Source organism: Vanacampus margaritifer, chromosome 7 (assembly GCF_051991255.1).
Source record: "Vanacampus margaritifer isolate UIUO_Vmar chromosome 7, RoL_Vmar_1.0, whole genome shotgun sequence".
NCBI classification, from domain to species: domain Eukaryota; kingdom Metazoa; phylum Chordata; class Actinopteri; order Syngnathiformes; family Syngnathidae; genus Vanacampus; species Vanacampus margaritifer.
In genome coordinates, this window is record NC_135438.1 from 24,345,106 (window position 1) to 24,365,411 (window position 20,306).

Below are 20,306 nucleotides of genomic sequence, written 5' to 3' on the forward strand. Positions count from 1 at the left end.
AAAAGGCAAACACAAAACTTGTGGACCAACTGCCATAACGAGAAAAGGCAAAAAAAGGTGTTTACACATCAATCTTTATCTGATCTCCTATTTTCTATCTTGTGACTGCTTGGGGCAGCAGAGGGAGGGACAGTAAAGGAAGAAGAAGAAGAGGGAGGAAGGGGAAGAACTTTTTAGAAGGACGAGTATATTGGTGTTCGCACGTGGAAGGAGCGGCACAGATAGGGAAGAACAATGTGAAGACGTTTGGCCGCCTCTGTCTGCCTCAAAAGCTTTTGAAAATAAATCCTTCGAAGGAAGCCTGAATTCACGATCTCATTGTCTGATTCTGATAATCAACATTATGAACACACGGAAAACAAGGAACGTTTTCCAACATCGTGTAGATGTAGCTCGATTGTATAGTAATTAAATTAAGGCAAAAGACGTGAACGGGCACTTTGTACATGAATCAGCAGATGCTAACTTAACACCCACAAAATGTGGGGGAAATTATCAGTTTTGTTCGTCTGTGCTGCTATGGTTTAATAGATATTACACAGTTGAATTTAATAACTGACCATAAAGGCTTTTTACGGCATAAATGACGGTGCGTCGGCCGGATTAGCAGATGCTAAATTGCTAACATACCTAAATAACACTGCCAAGACTTCTGTGAAACTGCTAACTTTGATGGCATTTTGACCACACAAAAGAAAATAAATCTGGATTGTACAAACTTGTAAAGCCTTTGTATGATCAGATTTGACAGCACTCACTGATGTAAGAGAGGGGGTAATTCCACGTAGCAGAGTCGCCGAGTAAAAAAGCCCCCTTTACACTTAAGCGCCAGTCCATCATGTCCACCTCGTATATCATGTCCTTTTCATCAAAGGACTGTCAATGCTCTTAGGTGGAAAGTTGACGGATAAACGATAGCTTTAGCCCTCCTCGCCGTTTTAGTCCATTAACGCTGTCCTTCTCTATGGCGGGAGGTGAAATTTTTGCCGGGCGGTTGCTGAAAAAATATGCAGTATTTATGTGATAAATACCGTATTTTATTTAGATATCGTTGTACACACACAGGAGAGTGGCGGTGGACGGTGGCAGCCATGCGCCGAAAAATCGAAAACCATTGTCGTGGTTTATGCACGGCGGCCAACATGCGCCTAGGCCAAGGGTGCCAGGAGCGGGGGGAATGGGTGAGTTGTGTGTGCGTAGTAGGGATGAGCGATTACACCACTATCTGTACATACTCAGCCATCAACGTGTCTCAAGATGTCTTAATAAACAAAATCAAGACATCTTAAGACATTTTGGAAGATTAAGACGTTTTAAGACAAACATTTGAAGACACTATTCCTTGACAGAGCAGCACATGGGATGCGCCCCAAACTGATTTTTGTGTCTTGAAGACAATGAATATCTTAAGACATATTTCCATGCAGATCTTAAGATGTCTTGAGACATGGTATCATGACAGAAGCAGCACATGGGATGACTCCCAAACAGATTTCTGTCTTGAAGATGTTTAATGTCTTCAAGACGTCTTATATTTCCTTTGTCTTAAGACATGCACATCTTACAATGGCTTGAAACATGCAGGTATAATGAGAGAGAAGGCACATGGGATGCTCCCCAAAGATGTTTGTGTCTTGAAGACATTGAATGTCTTAAGACAGCTTAAGACATATTTAATTTGACTTAAGAGAGGCACATCTTAAGGTGTCTTGAGACATGACATGGATGACTCAAAGAAATGGTCAAGCTATCTTGTTTAAATGGCAGTATTATGGTGATAATGATCTATTGATATTTTGCTGTAAAACCTTGTATAATGTTATTGGAGTGTCAAAAACAGATTAAATGCGAGGGAATAAAAAAGTTTGTCTCCCACCCACTCCCTCTGGCAAATAGCTAGCTAACAACGATAGCTATTGCAATATAAAGTAGAGCATTTCTGTCTTACGTTGAGTTACCTACCCTCAAACAAAAGTTTCGGGTGTTATTTTATCTCACATTATGCTTGTGCGTGTGTGTGAGGGAGCAAGTGCAGTAATATGTTGTGTAGTACTGTTGAGTACTCAGGGCAATTCCAACTTTTTGGTGATCACAAAATAGCAGTGCTCCTTACATTGCATAAATCTGGTCAACTTGGATGACTAACTTGTGCCAGTAGGCTGAACTGATGTAATAATTTTTTGGTGTTGTGTTATACATGATATTTTAAAGTTACAGTGAAGTATGAAGATGCAGTACTTAGTATTTCTCAATAGTTATGACAAAAGCCAGTATTCTGAATTGTTGTTGACAAAGTGATTAATTCTTTTTTTCTTGTGTTCTGCTGCACACATATATTTTATAGGTTGACGTTAGAGTGAAGATTAAAGAATCAGTATAAGAGTAAGTATTTGTTAATTTTTTTTTTATATATAAAAGCCAATACACGTAACTGTTGTTGAGTGATTCTTTCTTATGTTACAGTGAAGTGTGGAGAGTGTGAGTAACATCTGAGAGAAGCAAGTTGTCTGAACTGATGTTGACGGCATGTGATTGTTTTTTTTGTAATGTAATATATGTATTATTTAATTTGTTCTGTATTTTGTTATTTTGTGTAATATTGTTTATTTTTGCAGTTGATAATATTGTATATTATTTTCTCTGAGAAACTTGAATGACTCTTAACTTGTGCCAGTAGGCTGAACTGATGTGATTAATTATTTTGTGTATGTGTGTTGTGATATACAGGTTATTTTAAAGTTACGGTGAAGTATGAAGATGCAGTACTGGTAGTAAGTATTTCTCAAAACAAAAGCCAGTATTCTGAACTGTTGTTGACAAAGTGATTCATTATTTCTTGTGTTCTGCTGCTCACATACAGATATTTTATAGGTTGAAGTTAGAGTGAAGATTAAAAAAAGTCAGTGAAACGTATTTGTTCTTTTTTATATATATATATATATATAAAAGCCAATACACGTAACTGTTGTTGAGTAATTTTTTCTGTTATGTGAAGTGTGGAGTGTGAGCAATATTCAGAGAAAAAAACAATTGTCTGAACTGATGTTGACAGCACGTGATTGTTGTTTCTTATATGGAATATATGTGTATTATTTTGTACTGTGTATTTTAAGCTATTTTGTGTAATAGTTTGTATTTTTGCACGCAAAGGGGCAATCACAGTGAAACTAATCTGTGGTGGAAATCCTGTTGCGTCCCTTTGCACGCAGGGGAGTGTTACACAATATACCACACAAAAAGAAAAATTGTGTAGTTGAAACATCCACACAATTGTAAATAGTAACACATACACACACCACACATGCGCAGTTGCACACATTTGTAAATAGTTTGCCAAATTGTTTTGTCAAATTGTTACACTGTTGAATGTAAATAAACTTATTTTGCTATCAAAAAACATTTTTTCATTGTTGGTGGTAGTGTTTTATAGAAGTAAAGCACTGTTTAGGTGTTTGTGGCATCATTTATGGGGAAAAAAAAGTCAAATTCACTAGAGTGCATGAAATAATATTGTTTCACAAAAAGCTTGATTTCTACGTATTTTGGTCCAAAACAGAGCATTTGGGTGAAACTAACCTATTTTCTATTGTTGATTACTGAAAAACTGAATGAGGTAGAAACAAACTGTGTTTCCATAGTCCAAACACAACATTTTCTGTGGACTTTGAAAGATCAGTCAAAATGCTCTAAATCAGCTGGCACCCACATGTTCTCTTTTCTGCAAATGGTTGGCAGTCAAAGAGTTAAGAGGACGTTATGCCAACGCGCTCCCACAGACATAAAAGATTTGTTTGACTTACTTATTTCAGTTGACTTCAGTCTCCACTCTCTGGCCACTGTCTTTCCATGAGTGGACATTTTCTTTGTTCAGACGTGTGTGTGTGCGTGTGTGTGCGTGTGTGTGTGTGTGTGTGCGTGTGTGTGTGTGTGTTTGTGTGTGTGTGTGTGTGTGCGTGTGTGTGTGTGATATGTAATTGTGTTGATTGTGTATTTATGTTGTGTGTGTATGCGTGCACGAGATCATTAAATCCAAAATATTATGATCAAAATAAACTGTAGCCACTAAATCTAAATCAAACAATGCAGCCTGTAGGTGTGGTTGACAAAGTTTCCACACTTCTACCCCTAATCAGCGCACCTGGTTCAATCAACTGGGGTCATTCATGAGGCTGCATGCACACTATAAAGCAGGGTTCACCAACTCCGGTTCTCGAAGTCCGGAGTCCTGCAGGTTTTCGATGTTTCCACCTATCAACACACCTAAGGATCATTATCAGGCATGCTGATGAGCTGATTATATGAATCAGGTGTGCTAGTGGGCAGAAACATCTAAAACGTGAAGGGCTCCGGAACTTGAGGACTGGAATTGGTGAACCCTGCTACAAAGGGTGCTATTTTAAACACACCTGGCCACGAGGTAGCATAATTCCCATTTCAAACAAAAAAAGATTATATTCAACAAACTATTGGCTCCAACAGAAATCGTAAATATAAAGGGCCTTAGCATTGGCATGAAAATGCCACAGGAATTGCTGGAGGTCTGCCGAGGGAAATTCTGTTTCAAATAAAAGTATGACATAAATTCAGTTCAACCATGTCCTGGCAAAGACGAACACATTTACTTGCAATATTTCAAAGTATATTGGACAAGTGTTGAGAATTTCAGGAAGGAGGTAATGACGGTGAAAGAATAAGAAGAAAGGGCTGTGTCTAGTAGAGCTCTACTCAAAAAGTTAAAAGCAACAACGTGACAGTCTTCAAGTAGGGTTCGTATTCTGAATTTGAATTTAAAAACCATACCTGCTTGGCAGTATTTATGCCATACACCACAGCTTGCAGATGAATATCCCAGTCATTGTGGTGGTCATTTACATACCGTCGGAGAGCACATTTATTATTTTGATTCGTATGTTCATCCTGCACAATGACAAAAGGAATTGCAGATTTATGCAGTTTATACGTTACACTTCTTATGTAATGCATAATTTTATCCATATTTACCTGGTTGTGAGTTTGGGGATGGAAGGCGCTTGACACTGCATGTTTTATATTTAATAATGTGAATATGTCTTTATTGAGCTGCAAAACAACAAAACTGTCCTAACATAGTAGAAAAGAAATATGTGCAAGATGTAGTGGTTTGAGGCTTGTGTGTTCTGTTGTAATGGTACTCTGACATGATAAATTAGATGCAACTATTGAAATGATACATCCAACAGTAATAGGTTAATCTGATTGTGTATTAGTCTGACCTCATTCACAAACTCTCTCCTGGTCAGATATGACTTTTTTACCATGCCTAACAAATACAATTTTCATGAAAGTGCTGCTGAAACCTCTACAGCAGATTTAGACCGAAGTAGTTCAGCAACAACAAACTTGCTGAACAAATCAGACATCGTCAGAATATATTTATTTTGTTTGGCAGTCTCCTTTAGCGGGCCAATCAGGTCCATCCCAACCACACTCCAGTTTTCTGTAACCTGTGAATATTAATTAAAAATAGTTCATTACCTGTAGACACAAGTGTACCAATGTTTTACTGAACATAATTTATTATTGTGTACTTTTGGTCTACATTTGCGATTGACATTACCTTTATGGGATGTGACTCTGGCGCCACTGTTTTTATCAGATAATTTAACTGGCATGCGTGACAGCTCCTGACCTGAAAAGTCATTTTTACTATGAATGATGGCACATGTGATATATTGTTTTGTTTTGATTTGTTCATTTTTCCTTTCGGACAATAATAGAGACAATTTACAACAAATTTAGCGCATTTACCAATTAAATAGTTTTCGCTGATCTAAACTGATTAGTTGGATTCTCAGTCTAATGGCTGCTCTCTCCAAAACATGTCTGCATGATTACATTGTGTAGGTAAACACCAGTTTTGAATTCCTTGGAACATTTGATAAATTCATGATTGTAATTGACAGGCAGGTAAAATTAGCGTGAACGAGTCCGGGCCAGAAATGGCGCAGAGCAACAGAATTGCTGTTGCTGTACAGCCCATATCTAGCCTTCATGAGTTTCTCAAAAACTACATCTTGAACTGCTCGGGCCCACATTTGGCCCACACCTGGAGCTTCATTCATTCATTCATTCATTCATTTCAATGTATTTATTAAAAACACAATGACTGAATGACAATGAATAGTGTTAGATAAAGGGGCATTTAAACATTGCAGCATTATGACATTGTAGACTCATTGCTACAGGTGGAAATAACAGAAAAAAACAAATTACTTTTAAAATAATTAATCTCTAGATTTTTTTTCCATACAAAAACAGGGCATTACTTCAAATTGACTGTATAAATTGCACAAGCATTATAATTCAGTTATTTGGTCCATAATGTCACAAAAAGGCCAAATGCTTTGTTTTCTAACGTGAAAAGCAAATGTTTTGATTGAAAAACTGAATTGGACTACAGAAATTTTTGTAACATTTACTGTTGTGATACTGACATTCAGAGCATTGTGCATTTAATTTTAAAAATGCATGTTTGCATGACTAATCAATTATCACAAACAATTTTTAAATTGATCAGTTGGAAATTAATTGTTGCACTTGTGTCCACACACGATTATGTTGCACAGGTCATCAAGCTGCCTTTGGTTCTGTTCTAGAGGCCGAGAGAATAATACAATTAAATGAAATGAAATGACAAATTATTGAAAACAGTTCAGTTGGGACAATTCTAACTTGAAACACCGTACCCATATATTGAAAACCATTAACAGAGAGAGAGAGAGAGAGAGAGAGAAAGAGAGAGAGAGAGAACACACTTACCTGACATCCTCAGCCAAGAATGGCGGAAGCTTGTGCGCATGCAAATGGCGTCACCACATAGCATGTACTGTACGTACATCACTCGTCAAAAAATGCACAAGTATAAACAAAAGGGGACAAAAACATACATTTAATCCTAATAATAACAACGTAAGCACTTTTGGTGAAATTAATAGACTATTTACAAATACAATAAGCATGTAATACTTTATCGTCTGGAATTCAAGTTAACTATCAAACATAATTAGCAGTACATCAAATGAAAGGAAAGAAAACATCGAAAAAATAAGAACACAGAGTAAAGTTTTTACTTTATTTGCCATGTCTGCTTGACGTGCGGACCTGAGTGTTATGCGGACCAGCCGGCTTGAAGCCGGATCCGGCACAGATTCAGCTGCTTTGTGTGTGGGCTGACTATTTATATGAGACACATTGCTAAACTGTTTTGAGATATATATGAGCTTTTGCAGGTGATCCATGGTTTGTTTCTACAGAGAGAGAGAGAGAGGTCCAGAACAGACAGGGCTATTAGTCGGAAGCCAAGAGGAGTTTCTTATGGAGGTACACTGCCATGGAGATATGTATGCTTTCTTGACTGATGCCAGAAATGGCACCAACAGCAGAAACAAAACACCGAAACGTACCATAACATTAACTCTCAAAATCAATTGAGAACAAAGTTCATGCAGGGTACTTACAGCATGTTTGGGATTCTGGCCCCTGAATGAATCAGCCTCCTGTCCCAGATAAAGCTCCTTAGTTGGCAGCAGCATGACATCCTTGAGCACCGCTGTGTAATGGAAGTAATAAGTTATTTTCCAAAAACAAGACAACAAAAAAGTAAAAAGGAATAAAAACAATATACTAATGTGAAGTGGGTGTACAGAGGAGTTAATTACCTGAGTAATGTGTTCAACTGTCACAAATGGCGTATTTCCACTGGATCCCAGCACCGCACTGTGTGAAGCCAGCTCGGTGTTGGCAAGCGTTTCCATTACAGCTGACCATGTCGGAAGTGGAACGTGCGGAGATGCTCGCAGCCTTCACACCTACGTTGAGCCAGAGCGAGCCCAGGACATGACGTATAACACTAGAGCAGTTGATTGGCAGTCGGTCCTGTGATGCCATCAGTAATGGACATTGCCGAGGTTGAAAAAAACAAAACTTACAAGCCGTGTCCTTTTTGACAAGTATCTGTCTTCTGCATCGCTCCCACTGCTATCGGCGTGTATAGCCTCGAGTGCTCTCCGACGATAAAACATTGTCCTTTTCTTCGCAGCAGCGATTCTCCTTGCGATGCGAGCTCTGAAGAAGCGCCACATCTGAAGCACCACAAAAAACAGAACAAGCAACCGATCCTCGGCAGTGTCGTCCTCCATGGCTTCCGTGTTTTGGTTATGTGTTGTTTCCCGCGCTTTACTATTGTGTCGCAGCCGGTTTTGCACTACTTCCGCCCAGCGTTTCAGATGCACATTGGAGGTGGAAACACAGTGCGTGCGTGGGTTGGGCTGAGCTGACCCGCCAACGAGCCGAGCAGGCTGTGGTGCTGGGCTCCAGTGGAAATACGCTAAAAGTAAGCCAGGAAGGCCAGGAACAGCTACAGTTGCAGGTCAATGGAGTGTATGAACCAAGGTTTGGTTATTCTGTTAATATAAAACAAATTCTATGATAACATACAACATTTGATGTGCATGCAGAAGCAGCCAACAGTTGCAGTGATATCAAAACATAAGTTTAACTCCTTGAGAATAGCCCGTAAACCCATACTGAGCCGTAGAACTGTAGAACTTTATGACACAGCTTTTGACCAGGGTTATAGTTTGTTATAATTTTAGTTAGTTTTTATTTCGTTTTGAGTTTTGTATTTTAAATTTAGTTAGTTTTAATTAGTTTTCAGGGTAGTTCTGTTAGTTTTTATTAGTTTTAGTTTTTTTAATGCTTAGTTTTAGTTTAGTTTAAAGGATTCTTGGTGCAGGTCGTCACTTTTTTTTTTATTCGTGACTGCCACCTCTGGCCCAAAGCGTAACTGCAGCATCTGTGAGAGGCTCATTCATTGTGTGTGTGCGAGTACGTGCACGATCTTAAAGCGACAGCCACAGTTGACAAAGGAAGACATGACTTCAAATAAGGTAAGAAAAAGTCCGCCCCTCCCCTCCCCAAAGAAACTGTGGAGTACGCAGGGTCCTCACACTCTACTATAAAGGGAAGATAAAAGCTGATAGGTGCGGTCAGAGTAAAACAATTAGGGCTCTTTGTACTTATCTGGGCATTGGTGGAGCATGCGTGAGGTAAAAAAAAGCTTTAACATTACCTTTTTAAACGGCACAATGCTTTAAGTTAGTTTCAGTATTAGTTTTCGGTTGTTTTGTTTTTTAATGTGTATTATTTGTACGCAATATTTAATAAACACCATGGTAACGTGAAAAAAAGTAACACATTTCTTACCTAGAGTGTTGCATTTCGGCGAAAATAAATGGAAAAGCAGGCAAACCGAGCCATTAGAGTCAAAAGTCAAGCAGGCAAATTTGTCGCCTAGGAGCGACGTCATCTGAAGGTGCTTTTCATTTGGCTGCTGCTAGATGACATCACTTCTATGTGATGCACTTTCAAACATCTTTATTCCGATTAATATCGAAATAAATATACTTAAAGTCACATTTAAAATCAACCCCTCATGTATTAAATGAATTATCAAAGACATTTTTGCTATAGTTATAGTTAGTTTTCTAAACCTCAAATGTAGTTTCAGTTAATTTTTTAATTAAAAAAATAACATTTTCGTTTTTATTTTATTGAGTTAACGAAATTGTTTTTTGAATTTTTGTTTTTTGTTAACTAAAATAACCTTGCTTGTGACAGGATCTCTTTTTTCTTTCACGGCCTTGTAAAGTCAGGCCTGTGAAAGATTAATTAACATGAGTGTGAATTTCAGTAAATATTCCTCCTCATCGTTCACTTAACTAAGTCTCATCACCTTTGCGGTTGAGTTCCTCCTGAACCAACCACCTTGATTATGGCTCTTGCCGCCTGATTAACACTGTACTTAGTGTATGTTAGTTCCAAACCTACCGTGAATTCATGTGTCCATTCAGCCAAGAAAAAATGAGAGTTCTATTGTACTCAAAGACTTTGAGGGAGATAAACAACTCCCCTGACACGGTTCTACCCACACACAAGGGATTACTTTCACTAGAGAATGAAAACATTCTGTCACTTCATGATGGCTACCCCAATTACATTTTGTTTCATTATTTATTTGTTTTGTTATTGCTGGCCGTGGCAGATGAGAACTGGACCTGAATTGAATTATTGGACTTAGCTGTGCAGGATGACAAAGCTGGCACAATCAAAAATGGTTTGTCTCTATTCACCAGGGAAATTTGAGAACAGCCTTGTTATACTGCTGCTTGAATTAATTTAGTGCTTCTTTCTCTGCCTGTCACCTTGTGAAATTGAAAAAAAAAACGTGCTATAAAAGGTCATTTAATACAGAAAAACATTAGTTGCTATGACAAATATCTCACATTTTTAATAATACTCTCAACTATTCATCCTCAAAAGAAATATAATTCTGAAATGTTTCTCCCATTTTTCTTCAAGCCACCGACTGGACATTCCACAATTGTTCATGCCCTCCACTTTATTTCAAGAGCACTTGAAAAAAAATGTATCTGTAGCATAACAAACAACAGTAGCACAATCACGCTGTTTGTGTACTTACTTGTGGTCAGATTGCACAGAGGAAGAAGCAAAATCTTCACATTGGGGTTTGTCAGCAATGACTATATATAGATGTCTAGTTTTTTAATCAAACAAAGCTTTTTAAGTTTAACTAAGTCCCTCTTTTCCTTCTTTTTTATTGCACACATGTACACATAAACATTCACACACTACCTTAATAATAATGGAGATCACAGTAGCAAGAGCGAAGTAACAGTAATAGTAATAGGTCGTCCCAGTCCTGACATTCATCAACCTAAACACAGCTATAAATATGGGTGTACATATATCAAGCAGGCAAGCACTGACCGCCTCGTGCGTAGTTCATAAATCAGCGAATCACAATCAACCTAACCTCTGATAAATGATACAGCATAAATCATAGCAGTTAATTGGCTTGATCAACACAAACAAATATAAACACTAGGGGCTGGACGAGATCCTAAATTCCCGCTGGCAGCAAACGTATTGCTGTTGGATTAATAAATTAATATGATGTATTTCCGAGGAAAAGATACATATTTTTCGGAAAATATATCAAATTTAACCTAAATTGTAAACGTAGAATACCTCTATGTGGATCTTGCTCGGGGGGTGGGGGCACGCCATTATGAGTGACTGATGTGTGGTTAGAATAGGGGACAAGGGAGAGAGTGTGTGAATGTGCGCGCGCGTGTGACTAGGGATTAGTGATTTACATGACAGTTCTTTTAAGTGAACTGAATCTTTAGAATCAGTTAATTAAAAAGAACCGTTCAAAAGATTCGTTCATCAAATCGTTCGTCTACGAATCACTTCAGGAAGTGATCCGTTCACTCACGTTCACTGAAAAGATTTGTTCTTTTGGAACGAAACGTACGTGAACGACACAACAATGCTAGGGATGGGAATCGAAAACCATCGAGCGTGGCGCCATGTTTGTTGCTCGGTGCGCACGGAAATGTCGCGCGTGTGGTGACGTCATCGTCCCACACGGAACCGATAAGGGAATCGTTAGCAAAAACGGCAAATGTTGCCAAGGAATTGAAACACTTGGAGCTGGTGTCGGTAGTAGATCGGCCTGTCAGATCGTATTGGGGTCGCCTTACGAACACATCACGCTACAGGATTGGCTAGAAATTATCCAATTGACGACAAACATTGGAAAGAAAATATTAAAGATGTAATTTAAATAACAAAATGTACGGGCTGAAATTGTAAAAACGTAAATAAACCTAAGAATATAAAAGCAAGATATATTGAATAAATAAAATAGATTGAATAAATGATAAATACACAAATTATTTGCCTGAGATGTGACAAATATTGGCAGTTTAGATTGCTAATGTGGTCTTATTATCATTAAGACTATTTTTGTGATGTATTGTGATGTGAACTGCAAAAAAAGAAACCAAACCGAAGTGAACACATCTGAATCGCGCATTTCGTTAGTGCTGCTGTACTGACGTCATCGGTAAATTTGACAGCGCTTCAATCTTTTTTCTTTTTTTTCATAAATCTTCAAGTATCCTGCTATTATATTCTTAGGTTTATTTACGTTTTGACAATTTCAGTTCATACATTTTGTTATTTAAATGACATCTTCAATATTTTCTTTCCAATGTTTTGACGTCAACCGGATTTTTTTTTCCAAATAACTTTATTGAACAATTGTAAACGGATGATCTTCAGCCAACCCTGTAACGTGCATCGGTAGGCGACATCTCTTTCAGCGTGTGTGCGAGAGGGCGCAGGAAGATGGCTTCACGCACTGAAGCGCTCGCTGGCCGTCCACTCCTCGTTGAGAAGTATGACGCTCTAATTAGGGCTCCACGGGAGCTTGCAAGCAGAGTGGAAGCCACGTGACAGCATTAGCATTGCCTACGCATGTTTACAATAAACACATGAAGAACACATATGTGTTTTTCAATTTTCAGTTTTAGAAACGTTTTGTAACAAGAGCAAATGCTTTTCGCGGAGAAGCAGAAGAAAAAGCAGCAGTCATTCCTGCATTGGACTCAAGGTGCGTTTAATAAACAGGCACACAGTAGAAAAATGCATAGAAAAAGCTTAGACGACTGACAGACCAACAGACAGTTTGTGATGCATTTTTGACACGTCCCTTAAGTGGCGTGTGAATTATTTTGTTCCCAATTTGTAGTATTTGATTACGCATTTGACTAATTGGGAGTGAAATGGACAAGAGCAGAGACATGCACGCACACTCAAGCAACGTTACATTGAGTCATTGGAGTGCCACTGTATTGACAATATTTAAAACGGATGACATCAAATGCAGTCAAGTACAGTACTTCAAGAATATGGCATGCAATGTGAAAACACATACAGATAAACATAGATATATACAGTATGTACATAAATTAACATGTATGCATCCCAATATTTTAAATTAATAATAAAAAATATATATTTGAAGTTCTTTTGTCATTTTAATTTTGCTGCTTTTGCTGATATTTTAGAGTTTTGTCAAGGTACCGTTTTATTACCAGTATCGAGGTATTTTATGCAGGTTTGTATCGAAGTCAAAATGTTGATATCGTGACACTACTTTTGTCATTTAATTTTATTCTGTTGTTTAAATGTTGCATGGCTTTGTGTATGAAGATGTTTGACTTGGTTTGAATTGTCAAATACCTAGATTGTTTGTAATAGTACATTTATTTAAATAATAAAAATCAACAGGAAAGTCGGCAAGTCTCCTGTCAAAGTAAAGCTTTCAAATATTATCTTCTCCAAGGGCGTTTGACTATGTCAACTTCAAATAAGCACACAAGAAAGAAGGAATCCTTCAGATTAAAAATTGATGATGAAAAGTTATTATCGCCCTGGTTTGAATTGTATGTGCCCACAAAGAACCAGAGGAGACAGTTCACATAAAACAATAAACCAAATGCATTGGCGAACTGGCCCAGAACTGGTCAAATGCTGCTTTTTTTTTTGGTAACATTTTGTTACAGATGAAATTATAGAAAATATATTGATTTTTGATCTGAGGGTGGAGAGTCGGCCATAACAGCAAAAAGAATATAGTAAAATTACATTTCCTAAATGGTTCAGTATTAACAAACATCATACATTGCTTAAACCAACCAGTAAACATACCAAATATATATATTTTTTTTTAAATCTGCAAACGAGTTTATGAAAATTGCAGTTGTACTGTCTCAAATTTTAGGGCCCAAATGCCCCCATTTCGGGGCAGGCTGCAGCCCTGTACCATAATCCACATATTACTGAGAAATGTCAAAATTAGATACATAGTCACGTTTACATTTTTTTCAGATATTCAGTGTAATTGTTGTAATAATTGCATAAAACAAGTAATTACATCAACACAGCCATTTTAATAAATGCATGACACAGTTTCCTTGACTAAAACTTTTTTTTTGTATTCTTAAAAAAAAAAACTTTAAAAATGCTTTGGCATGCGTTTTCACCAAGCATTATTTGAGGATGAGAAGCCATGTTTATGGCAAGAATCACTGGGGGGAGTGATGTGGCGAGGGCTGTCAATGGACCACCCAGTGCAACGAGTCTAGCTGTAGGGTCCATTCTCACCATGGTAATGACTGTGGGCGCGTGTGATTTACATTGCTGTACCCATGTTCATCAATCCGACATTGTTTTGAATTAATTTTCCATAATTTTTTGTAAGTACCTGTCACGTTTCTTCTTCTTTTTATTTGTCTGTATGTTAGTGTAGATGGCAAAGGCAGTGATGGAGTATTATCTGTCCGCACCATGAATGTGTTTTGGCACATCTATGAAGCAGATGGCATTGGAAAGAAGAAGTTTAGCCTTGGCATTGTTGAATGGCTCAGGTATACATACCATTTTTTTAATTAATTTTTTTACAACTACTGTAGATGTTACCGGTTGTACTTGAAAACAAAACAACTCCAAACACTCAAAATATTAGTTTCCTGTAAGCCAAGTTCCTCATCTCTCCTACTCATAAAGACTTATTTGCGACTATGACAGAAAAGAGACTATCGAGTTTGGCTGCACTCAGCATTGAATCAAAACACACAAAAGCATTAGATCTAGATACATTTGTGAAGTGTTTTGGCCTCACAAATTCACTGAGCTCTCTGTCTCGCTCCATGGCGTACAACAACCTACGCACAGTGCATGATCTACGCGTTTTGGGAGGCGGGTGGCTCTGCCTGGCATTAAGATGTCTTCTCTGTGTGCCAATTGCTGCAGCCATGGACCGGCCTCTACTGATAGTGCCAAGTTTACACCAGCTTTCAGAAGAACTTTAACCTTGCTATGGAAGATGAATTCTCGCGGTATTGCTGCATCCATGGACCGGCCTCTACTGATAGCGCCAAGTTTACACCAGCTTTCAGGAGACCTTTAACCTTGCTCTGAAAGATAAATTCTCGCGGTATTTGTGAGTTTACACACTCCGGAGAATACATCTTGTACCAAATCCATTGATTTCCACCGATCCAATCACAGAACGACATTGTGTTTGGAGCGTGATATGCAGCTGTGACGAAACCATGAAGCCAGCGCCGACGCCGGGGCAAACAAACAAACCTAACATAGACGCTGCAATTAATTCTGCTCTTGCAGAGTTACTCACAGTTTCCTTGTTTAATGTAACAGCGAGAGGCGCTTTGTGCATTATTAGCTGGTAAGGTAAAGATGTTTGTGCTTTGTTTTCCCCTTCGACGAGAACAAAGACAACGACATTTTCATCCGTGGCAGTGATTGGTCAAAACAAACGTTCACAAAGCCGCATCCTCCAATCAGCTCGAAGTATTTTACAGAATGTCCCGCCTTTCCCGAGCAAATCTCCGCGTAGCAGTCCCACATTGATATTGTGGAGAACTCCCTTGAGTGAATCACAATATCAATGTGGCTATTGCCAGGTTAGGAGACCTTATTTGGATCACTCAATTAGCTCTGGTGTTAGCAAATTAGACCCTATTTATCAATGAGGATTATTTGCTTAGAGGTGGGTAATTTCTATGTCAAATATGTGCATATCACCTCATTTAAATATGCACAATAAACACTGGCGCACCAGTGTACAATTTGGTTGGCAGTGCAGTCAGTAATAAATATCTCCATCTGCGTGTGCTTTTTTGATTAGACTCTCCCAGAATGCTCCATTTATAACGGTTAGCGGCATGCAAAAGCCACGCAAGCCTTTAGTGGATTCGGCCCATAGTGTCCACAAAGATCCAGAGCTGTAAATTCAAATGATGCAGCTGGCACAGTTCTTTGGACGGAAAGTTCACTCATTACCTGCTTGCACATTCTTGCTTTGTTCTTATGGCACTTTTTGTTTTTAAATGCCTCTATTAGGCCATGAATGTTCAGACTTTTCGAATGGTTTGAGTGATTTGAGTGTATTTCCGAATGCACCTGCGATGAGGAAACAGAGATGTTGGGGGTGAACACTGCTCTAATGCAAATTACCCCTTAAGGAAAAATAGAAGAAGACATTTTTTTAAATAGTCTGACTTCAAAGTAAGAAAAATAGAAACAAACCTGCAAAATAGTGAGGTAAAAATGGAATAGATTAACTCTACACTTTTACTGCCAAAGACGTTAAATGACGTTCTGCAAAAACCTACGGAGGAGCGCCAAAGACGTTAAAAGACGTCCTCCCATTTTTTTATTTTTTTTTTTGAAACGGGTGCTGGGAAGGCTTGCGGAGCTTTCCTGAAAGTTTTAAGCAGGTCTCGTGAGCCTAATGACTATTTTTGGCCCCTAGAGGGCAGCGATGACTCTCTTTTGACAAGATCGGGTGGGCGTCAGTAGAGGCGGAGCTAGAGCGTTGAGCAGGAGATCAGAATGGAAAACAAAGGATGTTTGGACGCATGCGCGAGATGCTGTGACTATCGCGAGACCTACAGCGAGACCGGGAAACCCCAACATGGCGGCGCCCTGCTGCTAAGATAGAATTAGCTCTATTATACTAAACTAATCCAAATTTAACCATCATATATCTTGCCTTTCTTTTTTTTCCCCCTCTCTTTTTCATCCGACAGATTTGGAATACCACCCAACGTGGAGGACCTCGAACGCTTCATCGACGCATATTTTTACAGCTGCGCGATGGAGAATCCTTCCGTCGAGAAACTGTCGAGAAAACCTTCGAAAAAGAGGAAAAATGATTCAGCGACGGACACGGAGAACCTAGCCACTACGGAGGTTTCGGTCAGTATGCTGGAGTCCATAAATAAAAAATTAGAGGTCCTCTCCCTAATCAGCGAAGACGTCAAAGAATTGAAAGTAAGTATGGAATTCTTCAGCCAACAAGTAAGTGAGCTCCAACGAGACAATGCCGAGTTACACTCTACACTCGTGACCGTTTCAGCCGAGTTAGAAACCGTTAAAAAGGAAAATAAAACGCTAAAAGAAACTGTTCTGGATATTCAATCCCGTAGCATGCGGGAGAATTTAATATTCTCAGGAATATCCGAGAATACCTCTGACAATCCAGAGGTTGAGATAAAAAAAATTATGACGACGTCGTTAAAAATTCCTCAGGAGTCGGTAAATAACATCTCTTTTCACCGGGTACATCGGCTTGGAGCCCCTAGGGGCAACAGACCCCGTCCTATTATCGCCAAGTTTGAGCATTTTAAACAGAAAGAATTTGTTAAAAGTAAAGGACGGGAGCTTAAAGGGACCTCATTTGGAATGAACGACCAATTCCCGAGAGAGATTAATGAGCGGCGAAAGGTACTGTTTCCTATAATGAAACAAAATAGGCAGGAGGGTAAACGGACTGCGATGGTCGTCGATAAACTATACATCGATGGCCAACTATTCCGGAACCCCAACTCCACTCCCTGGCTGTTCTAAATGGCATTGGTGGAACTAAACTTTGTTTGATCATTAGATGTATACATATACTGTATATGTGGTTATAAAACCTTAATTATGAATACTCATTATGTTTAGGCGATATTATAAATATATTATTAAATACATAACTATATCTAAAGTATATTTAAACAAAAATCTCGCTTAGGTTACCAGTTATTGGTGTATTTTTATGTTTAATCCCCCGTTAACTTCCTTTACTTTTACCTCCCTACCTGTTTTTTCACTGTTATATTTACTTACTCGTTACCTCATATTTTACACAAATTACATAAACCACCTAACCACCTTGATTCTATCCTATAACATACTAATACTGACAAATGGCCTATGCAGATATATACACAGGACTGAGTCTATATTGTTTGTATGCATAAATTAGTTCTGGTTTCCTGGAATGTTTGTGGCGCTCGCTCAGAAGCAAAAAGAATAAAAACTTTAGACCATCTCTTAAAATTAAAAGCAGATATTTGCCTCCTACAAGAAACCCACCTACAAAAATCTGAAGAAAAATTACTTATTGATAAGAATTTTAGCCAAGCGTACTCTGCCCCTTATAATAGTAGACAAAGAGGAGTCTGTATACTCATACATAAGAATTTACTCTTTACTTTAAATAATACAATAATAGACCCAGAGGGCCGATACATTATTATTCAGGTGACTATATTTAATAAAATATATACACTTGGTAATTTATATGCCCCTAATAATGATGATCCGGCCTTTTTCCATGAATTTTTCTCTCAGCTGTTTGATTTAGCAGTGAACTCTACTATTATTATTGGAGGAGACTTTAACACAGTCTTAAATCCATTAGTTGACCGTTCTAATAATACAACATGTAGACGATTACAATCTACTAAAGTAATAGGGGAATATATGGATGACTTTGGCCTCGTCGACAGCTGGAGACTTAAAAACCCAAATAAGAAGGAATTTACCTTCTTTTCCGCTGTGCACCGGTCTTTTTCAAGAATTGATTATTTTCTTACAAATAACTCTATTGCTGATAAAACTGTTACAAAAATACATCCTATTATTATTAGCGACCATGCACCAGTCTCCCTTTCCCTACAAGTTGATTATACCTTTAAACCACCACCGACATGGCGGTTTAACATCTCACTGCTAAACGACGCAGAGTTTGACAAAATTATAAGAAAAGAATGGGCAGACTTTTTGGAAATAAATGACTCTCCAGACCTATCGCCATCTCTTCTCTGGGAAACTGGGAAAGCAGTAATTAGAGGTAAAATTATATCATATTCATCTTATAAAAAGAAACAGGATCAAAAATCTGAAAAAGACTTGGAAGATAAAATTAAACAACTGACGGATGAGTACGCAATAAACCCAAATAACCAAATATGGACTGACTTACAAAATACAAAAATACAGTTAGACGATATGCTAACTAAAAAGACAGAATTTATAATACAACAATTGAGATATAACAACTTTGAATATAATAACAAATCAGGTAAATTTCTTGCAAACCAACTTCAACGCAATCGGGAAAAGTCTCTTATAACGGCGATTAAAGGGACAACTGGTGAATGCACACAATCACCAGAAGAAATTAATCACATTTTTTATAACTATTATCGTAACCTATACTTAGAAACTAACAAGCCTAACCCTGAGCATATTAAGGCATTCCTCAGTAGCTTAAATATGCCTCAGTTAACTACTGAATATAAAGACATGTTAGATGCGCCACTTACTATAAACGAGTTGTACAGTGCTCTAGATAGTATGCCTAATGGCAAAGCACCTGGCCCGGATGGTTATCCGGCTATATTTTTTAAGCACTTCTGGTTAATGCTTGCTCCACTATTCTTAAGAGTAGTAACAGAAATTAAAACTAAGGGTTACATACGCCCACACATGAATACAGCAGCAATTAAACTTTTATTAAAGCCAGAAAAAGACCCCACCCTTCCATCAAGTTACCGTCCGATTTCACTAATTAATACTGATATTAAAATTATCACTAAGGCTTTCACATCTAGACTAGAAACAGTAATCTCGACAATTATTCATAGCGACCAAACAGGCTTTATTAAAGATCGGCACTCTACTAATAATATTAGGAGACTCTTTAACCTCATTAGCATGTCACAGCGGCATGATAAAAAGGCAGTTATTATATCATTGGATGCAGAAAAAGCTTTCGACAAAGTTAACTGGTCCTTCCTCTTTGCTGTTTTAAATAAATTTGGCTTTGGGAAATCATTTATCCACTGGGTATCAGTATTATATGATTCCCCAAAAGCTACAGTTACTACTAATGGGATTATATCTCAGAGCTTTAATTTACAGAGAGGCACAAGACAGGGATGCCCACTATCCCCTTTATTATTTGCAATATTTATTGAGCCACTTGCATTAGCCATACGCCAGGAAAGAAGGATTCAAGGAATTCACTCTGGGGTAACAGAACATAAAATTAATCTATATGCCGATGACATCTTACTTTATTTAGAAAAGCCGGCTACTAGGGGAAGTATTTAATTTAATAACTAAATTCTCACAGTTATCAGATTATTCTATTAACTGGACAAAATCAACACTTCTACCTATTACAGAAAATTCATGGAACCCTGCAAGCCAGGACCCACACTACTCATTTCCTATAGGTAATTTAAAATACTTAGGCATAAAAATCTCACCTAAATTAACTGATTTAATTCATTTAAACTTTTCTCCACTTCTGGATAACATTTATAGTGACTTGGAGCGCTGGAATAATCTTCCTATTTCTCTAATAGGACGAATAGCCACCATTAAAATGAAAGTTTTACCTAAAATAAACTATTTTTTCTCAATGATTCCATTTAAACCTACGGCTAAATGGTTCCAGTTGTTGGACTCAGCCGTAACAAAATTTTACTGGAATAAAAAAAAAGCAAAGATTAGTCTATCTACTCTTCAGA

General features: G+C 37.9%; 1 protein-coding gene across 2 annotated transcripts in view; it reads left to right on the plus strand.

The window, feature by feature from the left end:
- Positions 1 to 3,306, plus strand: part of sorcs3a (sortilin related VPS10 domain containing receptor 3a) — a 300,196-nt gene extending 296,890 nt beyond the window's left edge. The window contains exons 23-24 of one of the 2 annotated variants that reach the window (XM_077570517.1): positions 2,345 to 2,382; positions 2,464 to 3,306. In XM_077570517.1, coding sequence (XP_077426643.1) covers positions 2,345 to 2,380 — 36 coding nt within the window. In that variant the 3' untranslated portion in view covers positions 2,381 to 2,382; positions 2,464 to 3,306. Of the gene's footprint in view, positions 1 to 2,344 lie in introns of both variants that reach the window. The other variant, XM_077570516.1, reaches the window with a different exon arrangement.
- The last annotated feature ends 17,000 nt before the right edge of the window (positions 3,307 to 20,306 follow it).